Here is a 15,292-nt window from a genome sequence, read left to right as displayed (position 1 = left end):
TTCTATATTGGTGGAATTTTAGGACATGTTTGTTAATCAGTCAGGAATCATCACATTTTGTTTATTCATTTAATGAGTGACTTATTGTACATGATGCTGTTTACTCTCCAGGAATCAGGCATTGTCTTGAATTAAGTAAAATAGGGGAAGAATGATTCTATTTTTCCTGGTTGCTTTCTTATTTCTTTGTGCTTATATTAAATAGTTCTTCTTGTCTTGACTCACTAGTCCCATTTTCCTAACCACATAAACACTGATGTTTCATTTGTTTCTGTGATTTTTTCCATTGCCTTGTGAGAATTGTGACTAAGTCTATTTTAAATATGAAAAGTATTTTAAAACTCAAGGTTTGCAATTCAAATATAGTTGTGGCAAGCTTGGTACTAAAATGTTCCCTAACTTCGTTATAGGTTACAAATCAAAAGATGAGAGTGTTTAGTTTTATTTTTGTAATTCTTTTCAATAGAAGGTATTTTTTAAGTGGAGTGATGAGTTGAGTAAAGAGAATCTCAAGGTTCTGTGGCATTCAGTGTTTTCTAATATGTTATCTTGTGTTTGCCAGTATCAAACCCATAAACTGGCATTCAGTAAATGTTTGATAGTTAAGTATCTTGTCATTGGTCCTCTTAAGTTTAGTTTCACATCTCTCCTTTTGTCATTCCTGAATAGTTATTATCTTTTTTAATAATCAATGCCTTAATGAGACTTTCTGCCTATAGAATAGGAAAAATTAAAAGGGTATAGCAGATACAAGTGGATAGAGGATTATGAGGACATCTCTTAAGTTTTATGCACTGTCCATTTTTATGATCTGGTAATAACTGACCTCATTTATCTATAAAATGTAGTGACTTTTTTTTTTTTTTTTTTGCATGGAATGTGGGGTTTAGGTCCAGCAGTGGTTCCACCTCAGTATTACGGTGTTCCGTGGGGGGTGTATCCAGCCAATTTATTTCAGCAACAAGCTGCAGCTGCTGCAAACAACACAGCAAATCAGCAAGCTGCATCTCAAGCTCAGCCTGGACAGCAACAGGTAGAGGCCTGCCTTCATTCAGTTAATACTGGAAGTCTCTTTGAGATTCTGTGAGCTCCTTGTGTTCATGATCTGTGTCTCTTCTTTTTATTTTCTTCAATATGTAATCTATAGCATATGTGGGGGAGGCAACAGTCGGTTTACTATGCCATTGTCATTCTTTTGAGTTAAAAGAGCTGTTGTAATAATCATAATCTGCATGTCTTCCATACAGACCTGCTTTTGCCTGCTCCTGTATAGTTGGTAACACAAGTTTTGATTATGTGATTGTTTTTATCTAATTCATATTATATAAATTTAAAGATTTAAATGTATTCCATTTCCACATTTCTGTTGAAATCTCTAGCAATAAGTGTCGCTTTAGTTTTTTCCAGTTTTCATTTGGTTACTTATAATCAATTACTATTTTCAATATTAATACAGTTTTGACCAGAAGATTTCTGGGTACTTTATATTTTTAAGCACAAAAATATGAAATATTTTCACTAAAGGTTAGATTTATTCTTCAAACAAATTTTTTTTTAGGCAGGAGACAGAAACAGGAAAGAGCAGACATGAGAAGCATCAACTTGTAGTTGCAGCACTTTAGTTGTTCATCATTTGCTTCTCATATGTGGCTTGGCCGAGGGGCTCCAGACAAACCAGTGACCTCTTGCTCAAACCAACAACCGTGGGTTTATGTCGATGATCCCATGCTGAGGTTGGATGAGCCTGTGCTCAAGTGGACAACCTCAGGGTCCCAGGTCGACGCTCTATCCACTCTGCCACCGTTTGTCAGGCCAAACAAAACATTTTATCTCAAAGATTTTTTTTTTATTTCACTACCTTTCTAGTACTGTTTTTGGTAAATGTAGAAACTATTGATAAGTATAATATTTCTATATATCAAATTCAACATATTTCTTATACCGAAGAAGCAACTTAATGACAAGTATAGTGTTACTTATTTGTAAGTTAAATTTTATTCTATATTGCCTTTAATATAGTTTAATACTACATTCATGTTTATTTGAAGCTATTTTCTGATTCAGTCCTTATAGATACATCAGTTAATAAAGTATTTTTTAACCTAATTTTTTTTTATCTTTAGGCAATCATAAAAATATCACACTACCTGAATAATACACCTACGTGTGATACTTACTTATAGGATGGTCTTACAGTAAATTCCCCATATCCTGAATTACTTAAATATTTATTTTTGTGAAATTAATGTGTATTATGCTTTTATATAATTACTAAAAGAACTACATGTTGCATACTTGACCAACCTTAAGAGTTTTCACCTTGTTTTGATATAATCTTGTATTCTTTTATTCACCCCAAGGTTTTCCCCAAAAAAGAAGGTTTTACTCACTTTTATTAAAGCTTCTGAATTCTGAAAAGTTGGTTCAATTTGAAATTTTCACTCTACTACAAACTCATAACAGACTGTTTGTTTTCAGCATTAAAGATTAGTAAAACTAAAATTAAATTTTTTGTTTTCATCTAAGATTTTGCCATATCCCCCCCCCCATAAAAATCTATCTTCTTTTGGTAACTTAAAGAGCATAAATACTAGAAATAACTTTTTCAAAAGACCTAGAGCCTCCATGATGCTTAATAGATTGCTCTAGTTGGCAAGTCCGTGATTATGTGTTTGATATTAAGTATTTTGTATTTTTTTGTTGTGAATCAACATTTCATTGCATGTAAATGTGTTCAAAGAATAATCAAAGGCTATTTGTGGTATATACAGACTTGTCCAAGATAAATTTATTTATCTCTTATTTTATAATTTCATTTTTAAGGAAATCATTTGTCCTTTGTAGGTTCTCCGTGCTGGAACAGGTCAGCGCCCTCTTACTCCCAATCAGGGCCAGCAAGGGCAACAAGCAGAATCACTTGCAGCAAATCCAGCTTTGGCTTTTGGTCAGGGTCTTGCTACTGGCATGCCAGGTATATAGTTGGTTAATTGTAGAAATTTGAATAGATTTAAAATATTAAATGTAGACTGTCACACTGAAGAGTGAAAAAAATCAAGAGAAATTTTTTTAAAATCTTGTCTAGCATTAAATTATTTAAAATTAATAGTTGAAAGTTGAAATTAATATTGTTTATGAGACTTAATGACAGAGATGGAAAATATGTATTAAAATTCTCAACACAGCCATTTTTCTTTCTTTATGGAGTAAACTAGCATCTTTTCAGCTCAATGCAGAATTCTCAAAGCAGCCCTTCAAGAAACAAAAATACGGTATTTTATTAAATATTTTAACATACCATTTGGTTCAGAAATTTTTTTTTCTTATTTTCCTCCTTAAAACCTTAGATGTGTCTTATGGAGTGAAAAATATGGTAGTTGATTATAGAGTTGACATATGAGATAAAAACCTGTACCATTTGTGCCTTATAAGAATTTTTTTTTTTGAGATAGAGAGGGACAGACAGGAAAGAAGAGAGATAAGCATCAATTCTTCATTGCAGCACCTTAGTTCATTGATTGCTTTCTCATATGTGCGGGGGGGGGGGGGCTACAATAGAGGGAGTGACCCCTTGCTCAATACAGCAACCTAGCAACCTCAGGCTTCAAGCCAGCGACCATGGGGTCATGTCTACGAGCCCATTCTCAGGCTGGCAACCTTGGGTTTTCAAACCTGGGTTCTCTGCATCCCAGTCTGACGCTCTATCCACTGTGCCACTGCCTGGTCAGGCAAGAATAGTTACTTAGTTAATTAATATTGAAAAGCTTGAATGTAGTAGTTTTTACTTTGAACCTTTTTCATTCTTATTTAGCCCATTCATAATATTTTAAACTATTATGCTTATAATCTAATAGCAACAGTGTCCAATATACTTATGAAAAGCTAATATAGAAGAAACTTTTAAATTTCTGCTCATTGCCACAGTACAACTTTTAGAAGGGGCCAAAAGATACAGTTTTGTTAAGCATATTTTTGTAAAACTAAATACCAAATTACTACTTTAATAATAGAGGAAATTATTTTTCTTAAGTCAGTAAAAGCAGCACTGGTTATGTTTTTAAAGTGAAATGTAGAGGCTACATTTGAACATCTGTAGATAATGCATCATTTTCTGTTTTACTCCTTCATTCACTCTCTTTCTGAAGACTCATCTTTTAAGTGTTCTATTTTTCTTTATTTTTAGTATATGAGTAGTTACTCCAACTATACAGATAATCAGTTACCATTGAATTGTAATGTAGTTAAATTTTCTATTCAAATCATTTATGAAATATGTTTATTGTGTTGGAAAACATCCTGCCTTTGATTGAGGGTTTCCTTTATGTGTTAAGTGCTGCTGAATACTTGTGTTGTGAGGATTTTTGTACCAATTGCATTCATTCTGTTCTCTCTGAAATCTTTTTTTTTTTAAATATGGTTAACATGCGTTTTTATTTTCCCTGGGTTTTTTTGTTTTGGTTTTTTTTTTGAGACAGAGAGTCAGAGAGAGGGATAGAGGGATAGATAGGGACAGACAGACAGGAACAGAGAGAGATGAGAAGCATCAATCATCAGTTTTTCATTGCGACACCTTAGTTGTTCATTGATTGCTTTCTCATATGTGCCCTGACCGGGGGCCTTCAGCAGACCGAGTAACCCCTTGCTTGAGCCAGTGACCTTGGGTCCAAGCTGGTGAGCTTTGCTCAAACCAGATGAGCCCGCACTCAAGGTGACGACCTCAGGGTCTTGAACCTGGGTCATCTGCACCCCAGTCTGACACTCTATCCACTGCACCACCGCCTGGTCAGGCTCTTTTATTTTTTTAATTGAGTTTATTGGGATGACATTGGTTCACAAAACCTTAGGAGTTTCAAGTGTACAGCTCAGTAAAACATCATCTGCTCACTGCATCATGTACTCTTGCCTTAAGCAAAGTCTCTTTCTGTTCCCATTTCACCCCTCTTTACCCCCCCTCTACCTGGCCCCCACTCCCGTTCTCTCTGAAATACTAAGGTTTGCCTTTACCATCTTTTCTAGGCCTGTGGATAAAGAAAAGATGTTAATACTGCTGTCCCTGAAGTACAAATGATAATCGAATGGGGGCATTCTCATTTTCTCTTTTTTACCCCAGCTTCAGAGGAGCTACTGTCCTGAAACCATTATGGTTAGAGACCCTGACAAAACAGCCCTTTGAGAAGTGGACTATGAAACTTAAGTTGTAGGCACATTGAGGGACATGGAGATGGAGCTAAAAAGAAATGAGCTAGGAGTTAGTGCGAGCCATTGCTAAAACTCCTGGGTTTCTTTTGGGATTGTGCTACTGGTAGAAAAGGGGGAAGAGCCATGGAGTACAACAGTCCTGCCTTAATAGATTCTAAATAGGACCTTAATTGAAGAGAGTGCTTCTGGCCTATTTGCTGCTGCCTGTAACTATTGCTAATCTTTTAGGCTCTTGTTGTTGGATTTATTATGCATTTCTTATAAATGCTTTTGCTCCATTTCCTCATATTCAGCTCATTTTTTTATTTATCAAAAACATCAAAATATTTTGTTCTTAATTAACTTCGGTCTCCTCAAAATTCTTATATTCTTCCCATTCTATGAGAGAACCTTTTATTGCTTTTTTATTTTGTTCAACAGTGAACTCTGTTGATAATCCTAAAAGAAAACCACCTTTGATGCAATATTTGTCTGAAAACAGTTGACTATATTTTTAGAGTGATGATAAAATTAAAAACAGGTATAATGTTAGGGGAAAAAAACCATTATTTTACCTAACCTTCTGAGCCACAACATTTAGTCCCTTTATAAGTATAAATGTAAAATCTATTCTCATAAAAGGGGCCTTGCTAGAACTAGTCTTTGTATGCTCGAGTGACTTGATGGCTGTTAATGTGATTTCCTCACTCTAAAACTTGACCTGATGCCTTCTTTACTTCATTCTGCCCAGGACTATGATGAACTACTGTATTTCCCCCATGTATAAGATGCCCCATGTATAAGACATACCTTAATTTAGGGGCCCAAAATTTTGGGGAAAAATGTATTACATAAAGTTACTGAACTCAAATTTTATTCATAAAATTAATACAGTTCCCATCCATAAGCTTGTCCTTATCTATGTCTGATGACGAATCACTGTCTTTATGTGTTGCCTCATCCTCAGTTCCATCTATGGCATTTTTTTAATGCCACAACCACTGTATAAGACGCACCTGGTTCTTAGACCCCAAATTAAAAAAATAAATAAATAAGTAAATAAATAAATAATGCGTCTTATACATGGGGAATACAGTAATTCTCACTTTCTGTATTTAAATTGTAACATTGATATAAAGCTTAATGTGCTGATAAAAGAGCTAACTTGAGAAAATTAAGGTTTTTTTGTCTCAGACAGTCCTTAACTTTTCTACATTTTATCTTTCTTTAGCTTTCATATGCCTTCTCCCTGGTCTTCCTACTGTATTGATTATAGACTTTAATCCAGGGGTCCCCAAACTTTTTACACAGGGGGTCAGGTCAGTTCACTGTCCCTCAGACCATTGGAGGGCCGGACTATAAAAAAAACTATGAACAAATCCCTATGCATACTGCACATATCTTATTTTAAAGTAAAAAAACAAAACAGGAACAAATACAATATTTAAAATAAAAAACAAGTAAATTTAAATCAACAAACTGACCAGTATTTCAATGGGAACTATGGGCCTGCTTTTGGCTAATGAGATGGTCAATTTCCGGTTCCATATTTGTCACTGCTAGCCGTAACAAGTGATATGACGCGCTTCTGGAGCCGTGATGCGTGCGTCCCGCATCACCGGAAGTAGTACTGTATGTGAGCGACGCTGCCACATACAGTACTCCAGGAGCACAGGATGCTTCACTGACCACCAATGAAAGAGGTGCCCCTTCCAGAAGTGCCGTGGGGCCCGGATAAATGGCCTTGAGCCGCAGTTTAGGGACCCCTGCTAATCGTTCTGCTTGATCGATGTGCCATCTGTTGTCAGTCTTATATCTTCGTCTTTTCTCTCTGCCATCTTCTTTCCTACAACCACTGTGCTGATTAATCTGCCTCTTCATCCAGAAAGCTTTCTATGTTCCTCTTGGGTTCATTGTCAAAATTTACATTCTACCCCACAGTTCTTTTAAGCCTTGCCTCCGTGATTCCTTCACAGTAGCTTTACTGTTGACTCAGTTACAACTGCAAAGTATGACCTCTCCTCTATCCTTATTTTTCTCAGTTTTTGTGGTATTTTACCGTATTGACTATGTCCAACACTCTGCAACTCATCTCCACTGTCACTTGTGTGATACTTGACTCTTGGTTTAGTCACGTTTCTCCTTGCTTTTTACCAATGAATCTGCAGATAAATATTAGAAACTAGAATTAATGTTTTTGGATACAAAAAATCAATTGCAAACTCTTTTGTTAACAAAAAGCATAAGTTTGAACATTAAAGATTTTAAAAATAATTATTTACAGCAGTAGCAAACACTAAGAATAAATCTAACAAAAAAAGGTGCTTGACTTCTATGGGAAACAACTTAGTTCACCTAAATAAACAGATACCGTTGGACAACTCAGTATTTTGAGCATGTCAGTTCTTCCCATATTAACTTGTAGTTTCAATGCATTCCCAAATAAAAACTTTTAACAGTTTCTTTCTATAGTATTTTAACAGCTTGTGCTAAAATGTAATGAAAATGCAAAGGATCGAAAGTAGGTTTACTCTAAAGCTAGAGTTAAATTTCTATATAGAGACATAAACAGAGCAATGCAACAGAATAGAAGCCTCTAAAGAAATGGGCACCTAACAGTAAAGAAAATAATACGAAGGAGAAGAGTGACTTGTTTTATAAGATGAAACACGACTAGTTGACTGAACAATGCAGAGGTTAGGAGCCGACCACCTTCCCAGTCAAAAATCCACATAGAACTTGAGTGTCCTTCAGCACACACTGATTCCTACTCACTTTAGTTGATTGGGAAATAAAATGAAGTTGAACCCTTGCCCTAAACTGTGTTTAATAGTTCCTTTTGGATTTTAGACCTATATGTGAAATGTGGAATTCTAAAGCTGTTAGAGATAATATAGAGAAAAAATTATAAAGGAAATAATAGATTTGACCCCATTTCCTCAGAAGCCCTCATTAAGGGTGATTGAAGGTCAGGATAGGGATAGAAGAAAATATTTGCAATACATCATCACTCCTAAATAGTTGTAACTAAAATCCAAACTGTTCCCATTTTGCATCGTTTTCATTTTTTGGCAAGAGATTCAAAACAGCCATGGATTAGGAAACACTTATTCACTCATGGTCTTTCTTTTTGCAAAATAAATGTGTTTGTAAAAGAATTTGCCAACATGCCTGGTTTATACGTATTACTAAATAATTATAAATAAACAAAATATTATGGCTTTTTTTACTATCTATTCCTAAAGCTTTGAGTTGTTCAGTCTCTTCATCGGAGAGTGCAGCCTTTGAAGTGGTCAGATGGTAAGCTTCAGATGGCTGATGGAGCTTTGGCCAGATTGCCAGAGATTTCAATTCCAGTTTCATCAGGAACTTGAGTCACAGTACCTTGGCTTTCTTCATCAGCAGAGCCATCAAAGATGTCATCAAGTGTGTCATTGGTCATTTCTTCAGTCATTTCCATTTCATGTTTTCCTTCTGGAAATTGTGCAGTGTTTATAATATCTTCTGTGGATGGGTCTGAACCACCTGTGTTGTGTGCTGTAGTAGACGTTTTGCCAGCCATGTTCGTCTGGGAGTTCATCACTTCTGTTGGTGTGGACAGAGAAGTGACTTTTGAACTGAGAGCAGCAGTTCCTGTTTTCTGTTTCTGTAATTGTACAAGCTGTTTGGCTAAAACTCTGCAAACTTCTTTATCACCAACTTTGGCCATTTTCTTAATTTCTGATTTCAGCTTTTTTTCTTGTTTCTTTAAAGGTACTGCATCTCTGTGTATAGTCCTTTGTGTACATGGAATCTCTCAATTCTCTTCCTTTATTATATCATTTATAGTTTTCTTCTTGAAGAGAGATGCCCAGGGATCTGCCCAGCTCAGTCCGGGTCACACAACTAGGAAAGGACAGGCCTTGGAGGGTTTGGGGTGGTGAAGCCAATGGATGAGAGAAAAGGGCAGGGTCTCCAGGCAGGACCTGCAGAGAGCAGTATATGCAAAACCTGCTGGAGCCTAGTTGCCCAGATTGGCCAAATTTAACAAGTCTGACAACAACTTGATGTAATAAAGTACATCAAGTACTATTAACATCATGAAGCAGTGGGAACTCTAATACAGGATCCTCGGGTTATGATAGTCGTCATACAGTGTTTCAAGTTTACGACACTTCCACAAAAACTTTTAAAAATTTGAGACGTGTTTTGCTTACACGGTTAGCATCGTATTTATGGACTACGTGGGCTAACTAGATTGGTTGCACGTGGCCAAAAAATACACAGTAACACAGCGAGCGTATGAGTGAGGGAGTTGGCTTACCTATGCCATTTTGAACTGTTAAAAGCACAACTGTTGCATTTATGTTAGACTGGGTTGTTGGTGTTTTTTTTTTTAACTTTTTTTTAAAATTATTTTTATTTATTCATTTTAGGGGTGGGAGAGAGGGGGGGGGAGGGGGGGAGCAGGAAGCTTCAACTCCCATATGTGCCTTGACTGGGCAAGCCCAGAGTTTTGAACCGGCGACCTCAGTATTCCAGGTCGACGCTTTTATCCACTGCGCCACCACAGGTCAGGCTAGACTGGGTTGTTTTTTGACTTACACCAAAAGTCAGGTTACCTAACTGTCCTAGGAACAAACTGTGTTGTAACCCTAGGACCCCCTATGCCAAGGTGGTAACTGTATAAATTTGCAAAACCACTTTGAAAGTAGCTTAGCCTTATTGACCGTAGTTGAAATTATATGCATACTCTATGACTCAGGGTCAACTATTATAGATGTATATGTTAGATTAGAGAAATAATGCACACAAACACTCCAGGATACACATACAAAAATATTTATAGCAGCATTGTTGACAGTAGCCACACATTAAGAACAGTGTAAATGTTGAATGAATAAATGCATTTTGGTGTTTATCCAATGAGGTGCTATACAATAATGGAAATGGAAACTAGGAAAATTTATAGACAACCACTTAAATGAATCATACATAAAAAATTTTAAATAAACTAACTGATTGCTTTTGTTGTAGATAATAAAATAGTGTGTAACTAAGGGAAAGAGAAGGTTGTGGTAGAGCCAGGGACATAGGAGAGGTAGGTCTTCTCTATTTCTTGACTTGGATGGTGGTTATAATTTTTTTTTTTTTTAATTTTATTTTTTTTAAATTTTTTTTTTTATTTATGCATTTTAGAAAGGAGAGGGAGAGAGAGAGAGAGAGAGAAGGAGGGAGAGAGAGAAAGAGGAGAGACAGAGAGAGAGAAGGGAGAGGAGCTGGAAGCATCAACTCCCATATGTGCCTTGACCAGGCAAGCCCAGGGTTTCGAACCAGCGACCTCAGCATTTCCAGGTCGACGCTTTATCCACTGCGCCACCACAGGTCAGGCTGGTTATAATTTTTTGTGTCATAGTCATTAATACTGTACTATTTTTTTTTACTGTGTTTTATTTCACAATAACAAAGTTTTAAACAAAAGTTATTGTGTTCTGCTAATAAAATACATTCTCTAATTCAGAAAAACATTACTTTTGCCCTGGGCGATTAGCTCAGTTGGTTAGACCGTCATCCCTAAGTGACAAGATTGCAGGTTCAGTTCCCTGTTAGGGCACATACAGGAAGCAACTGATGAATGCCCAACTAACTGAACAGCAAATGGATGCTTCTCTCTCTCTACGCCCTTCCTCTCTGTCTCTCTAACATCAATAAATAATAATTTTTTAAAATTATTCTCAATCCCCCCTTTTCCTACCCCCCCTGGCCTTTTTACAGTAAAGATCCTCAAAAACATTGACTGTACTTGTTTGTGTTCTTTCACTTTATTCTTCACTAAACTTGCCAGTTTGGCCTTTGTCCGATACCAGAATGACTTCCATGTTGCTAACTCCATTGCTCAGTTCTCAATTCTTTTTTTTTTCTCTCTCTCTTTTTTTTTTTTAAGTTGGAAACGGGGAGGCAGTCAGACAGACTTCCGCATGCACCCGACTGGGATCCACCCTTCACGCCCACCAGGGGGCGATGCTCCGCCCATCCGGGGCATCGCTCTGTCACGACCAGAGCCACTCTAGCGCCTGGGGCAGAGGCCAAGGAGCCATCCCCAGCGCCCGGGCCATCTTTTGCTCCAATGGAGCCTCGGCTGTGGGAGGGGAAGAGAGAGACAGAGAGGAAGGAGAGGGGGAGGGGTGGAGAAGCAGATGGGCGCCTCTCCTGTGTGCCCTGGCCGGGAATCGAACCTGGGACCTCCACACGCCAGGCCGACGCTCCACCACTGAGCCAACCGGCCAGGGCCCAGTTCTCAATTCTTAATGGCTTTTAACAGCATTTGACATTGTTGATCACTCAGCCTTCGTTGAAATTCTTTTTTATTTGGCCTTCAAAAGATCACATTAATTTGTTTCATACTGGCTGTTCCTTCTAGGTCTCTTTCCTTCTTCCTCCCCTCTCCAACCTCTTAATGTGAAGCACCCTCAGTCTGTAGATCCCCTTTTTATTTTCTTGGGGATTTCATTCTGTCTTATAGCTTTAAATATTATCTTTATGTTGACAACTCCCAGATTTATAATTCCAGTGTTGACCTCTCTTCTAAACTTTAGAGTTGTATATTCTATTTGGCATCTCTAGTTGGAAATCTTATCATCTCAAATTTATTGCTCCATGAGGAATTCATTAATTGAGGAAGGGGCTTGGAAACTTTGCATTTCTGCTTATATTTTGCTGTGTGTATCTATCTCTTCATTTGATTGGTTCTCCTACTTTATATTTATCATAATACTAATTATAAAACAGTCAGAATTATTGTGTTTAATTAAAAACAACCTTTGCATGTGAAAATGCTGGTCTTGGTGGTCTTAGTGTTTCAACTTTATCTGAGGTTGTCAGACTGTTGATCTATAGTTCTTATTACTGTATAAGGCAGCCTTTCTCTGAGTTCTGGGAAAATACTAAGCCCTGTTGACTATTCTCTCCTATGCATCTGCAGTGATACTTACTATGTATCATCCTTGGGGGAATTGGCAAAATAGTCATTTTCTGTTCTGTGGTTCCAATGAGGAAGCCCCACTGTGAGAAAGGTTGTTAGGAGGTAAACCTCATTCTCCTCTAATTCGGAATAATGCAAATTGTCACCTGCCTTGTGTTCAAGGCTATGAAAACTTAATGTCTACATGATTTTTGTTCAGATTTTAGCGGGACAGCCTTTACAGATAGACTGTTACCTTATTACCTTATGATTTTAAGGTATCTGTTTATATCATGATTTAAATTTTCAAAGGAATGCTTATGAAAATCTAAGGGAATGTTGGTTATGAGGCATTTAATATAGAATTTAACTAAAATTGTTTAATAATCATGTTTTTCCATAGTCTTTATTCATCCTCTTTTCAGAACTGACTAAATATAGGAATGTTTTTAATTTTGTGGTCCATAAATCAGAGGCATCTTTGTTAAAATTTACCTATACTTTGTTACATTTCATATATTTAGTAATACCTTCTCAAATGTGTTTGCTTGTTATATGGTAACTAAGGGTTTTATATTAATAGCTATTAATATATAATAGCTGTGTTTTCTGGTTGATAAAAACACAAATGCAGGGGAAAATAAATGTGTTTTTTACACTGGGTCTTTTCATTAGTAACATTTATTTTTATATTATCTAGGCTATCAAGTATTAGCTCCAGCTGCCTATTATGATCAGACTGGTGCCTTGGTGGTTGGCCCTGGAGCAAGAACTGGCCTTGGAGCTCCAGTTCGATTAATGGCTCCAACACCTGTTTTAATTAGTTCAGCAGCAGCACAGGCTGGTAAGTGGAATTGATGTTTTCAGGGATAATGTTTTTCTGGTGGTGTCTGAGATGTTTTAAAAACAGAATCATTTTTCTTGGTAGTTTTAAGAAAGGTCTGAAATTTATTTCACAGCAGCAGCAGCAGCAGCAGCTGGAGGAACTGCAAATAGTCTCACAGGCAGCACAAACGGGCTGTTTCGGCCACTTGGCACGCAGCCACCGCAGCAGCAGCAGCAGCAGCAGCCCAGCACTAATCTCCAGTCGAATTCATTTTACGGGAGCACTTCTTTGACTAATAGCTCCCAGAGCAGCTCTTTGTTTTCTCATGGACCTGGCCAGCCTGGAAGTACATCTCTTGGCTTTGGAAGCAGCAGCTCTCTGGGCGCTGCTATAGGCTCAGCCCTCAGTGGGTTTGGTTCATCAGGTAAGTTTCTTTTTAAGATGAGTGTGCTTTAAGTGGATATGAGGTATATGTATTTTTCTGATATTAAAATAGGCAGTAATAAATAGCTGGTAGTATAGAAAGGACAGAGTTATAATACTGATGGTTTATTGGTTTTTGTGGAAGGAAACCTACTTCCTATAAATTTTTAAATGTCTATGAATGTTTAACTCATTTCAAACAGCCCATTCTTTTCTCAAATATAATACTCTTCCCCTGGCTTTAAGAACCATGCTGTTGTAATTTTTCTTAGGAAGGTTTACACAATGTATTTTATGCTAATTACTAGCTCTTCCTTACTCTATATCATGTTGGAGGAAGAAATACTTTTGCCATCTTAAATTTCTGGTGTTTTAAGATAACTGTCTTTGTGTGCTTATCAGATGATTTAGTTTTATTACATGCTACTGATTAAGACTTTATTTTATATTATATATAAAAGTAAAACATAAATGTTCTAAACAGAAGCAAGCCCATAAGAAACTACCAGTACACTTATATTTATTTTAGATTAAATAGTTTAGCCTTTACCACTAATTCATTTAAAAGGATGTTTTTCCCATTCTAGTTTTATATATAATACTTGAGAAATCCAAATGTTAAGTAGCTTCACAAAATAAGTTATTGACCCACACAAAGTGATTTTGTAACTGAGGAAGAACTAAGTGAATTGAGAAGAGGTGCACTGTTGACGCCTTACAGTAATCGTTCTCTGAGGTTCCCAGGGTATTCAGGAAGCAATGGGGGGGATCGCTTCCCCTCATTTGGTACAGTTGACAGCCTTCTCTTCATGAGGGTCAGGACTGTATAACATTAAGTTATATTCTTTTCTGGTGTGGAAAATGGCAAAACTAACGTGTCAGTCATACTTGCCAGTTTTCCAAGGAAGTGTCTTCTAAACTTTTAATATTTGTAGCTAGAGGAATGGTCTTGAACAGCCATAAACTTTTAGATGCAAAATGCTTTTTTTGTTATAATGAAATACAATGGGGTATTATTATAGTTGCCTAACAAAATTACCTAAAGAATGGACACAAGAACTTCTAAGGGAAAATCTAGTGAACATGCAGACTGTTCAGTCTTTTAATTTAATTTTCTACTTGTAGTTTGGGTGGGGTTTTTTTAATTGTTGTTTTGGATATTGTTTTTTTCATTGCTTTTGGAGTTTAGTATTTTATCTCCAGCCAAGCACTCTCATAGGACTCATTTTTTGCTTCTAACACAATTGACAAGCATTTTCCCCAAATAACTAAATAGGCTGAAGAAAATCAAAGAACATATAACTTTAAAAAAAAAAACTTTGTGGAAATAACTAGCTTCTGAACTGTAGGGTATAGATCCTAAATAAGCCAGGGAAAATAGAGAAGAGCTTTGATAAACCTCGTGTACCCTTTTCTAGTAAAATATGTCATTAATGATCTGGTATTGTAGGCCTCCTTACCCAAGTCTTCCAAACTCCCATTTGTCTTGTAGTTTTGAACAGCTCTCCCCCTGCATTCAGGAATTGGTTGGCATGAATATTTTGTTTCCTACAAATGTTCCCTACAGATGCCTTTTTCCCAAAAACTTATCTTCTTCATGCCTCCTTTATAAGCATTGCCTACTCAATTCTGATCAGTCTGGGTACCTCTGTTTTATCTTGCTTCAGAGGGTATTAACGATTACCACCCCAAATCCAGTAAATAGTCTTACATCTTCTCTCTCCTCTTGGACATTTTGGTGAGAATTCACTCAAGTGCTACAATATGTACACTTAGAACAAACCTATGGCTGTTTCTCATTATGGCAGTTCCATGCCTATATGAAATCTAAAGTGTATTGTGGTTATGTGTACATTTCCACACGCAGTAACATATACACAGTCATTCTCTTACTTATATGATGAAATTATTCCTGCTTAAGAGTGTTA

General features: G+C 36.7%; 1 protein-coding gene and 1 pseudogene across 12 annotated transcripts in view; one reads left to right on the top strand and one right to left on the bottom strand.

Moving 5' to 3' along the window:
- Positions 1 to 15,292, top strand: part of PUM2 (pumilio RNA binding family member 2) — a 103,034-nt gene that overhangs the window by 50,980 nt on the left and 36,762 nt on the right. For 5 of the 12 annotated variants that reach the window (XM_066237888.1, XM_066237882.1, XM_066237880.1 and 2 more), the window contains 4 exons: positions 891 to 1,033; positions 2,845 to 2,971; positions 12,816 to 12,959; positions 13,072 to 13,365. In XM_066237888.1, the coding sequence (XP_066093985.1) occupies positions 891 to 1,033; positions 2,845 to 2,971; positions 12,816 to 12,959; positions 13,072 to 13,365 (708 nt within the window). The remainder of the gene's footprint in view (positions 1 to 890; positions 1,034 to 2,844; positions 2,972 to 12,815; positions 12,960 to 13,071; positions 13,366 to 15,292) is intronic. The other 7 variants (XM_066237891.1, XM_066237889.1, XM_066237885.1 and 4 more) reach the window with 2 other exon arrangements.
- On the bottom strand, positions 7,303 to 11,033 carry LOC136308369 (charged multivesicular body protein 2b pseudogene; annotated as a pseudogene).

This window comes from Saccopteryx bilineata, chromosome 6 (genome assembly GCF_036850765.1).
Source record: "Saccopteryx bilineata isolate mSacBil1 chromosome 6, mSacBil1_pri_phased_curated, whole genome shotgun sequence".
Taxonomy (NCBI): domain Eukaryota; kingdom Metazoa; phylum Chordata; class Mammalia; order Chiroptera; family Emballonuridae; genus Saccopteryx; species Saccopteryx bilineata.
The sequence above is the reverse complement of the archived record's forward strand: the minus strand, read 5'-3'. Positions and strand labels throughout refer to the sequence as shown.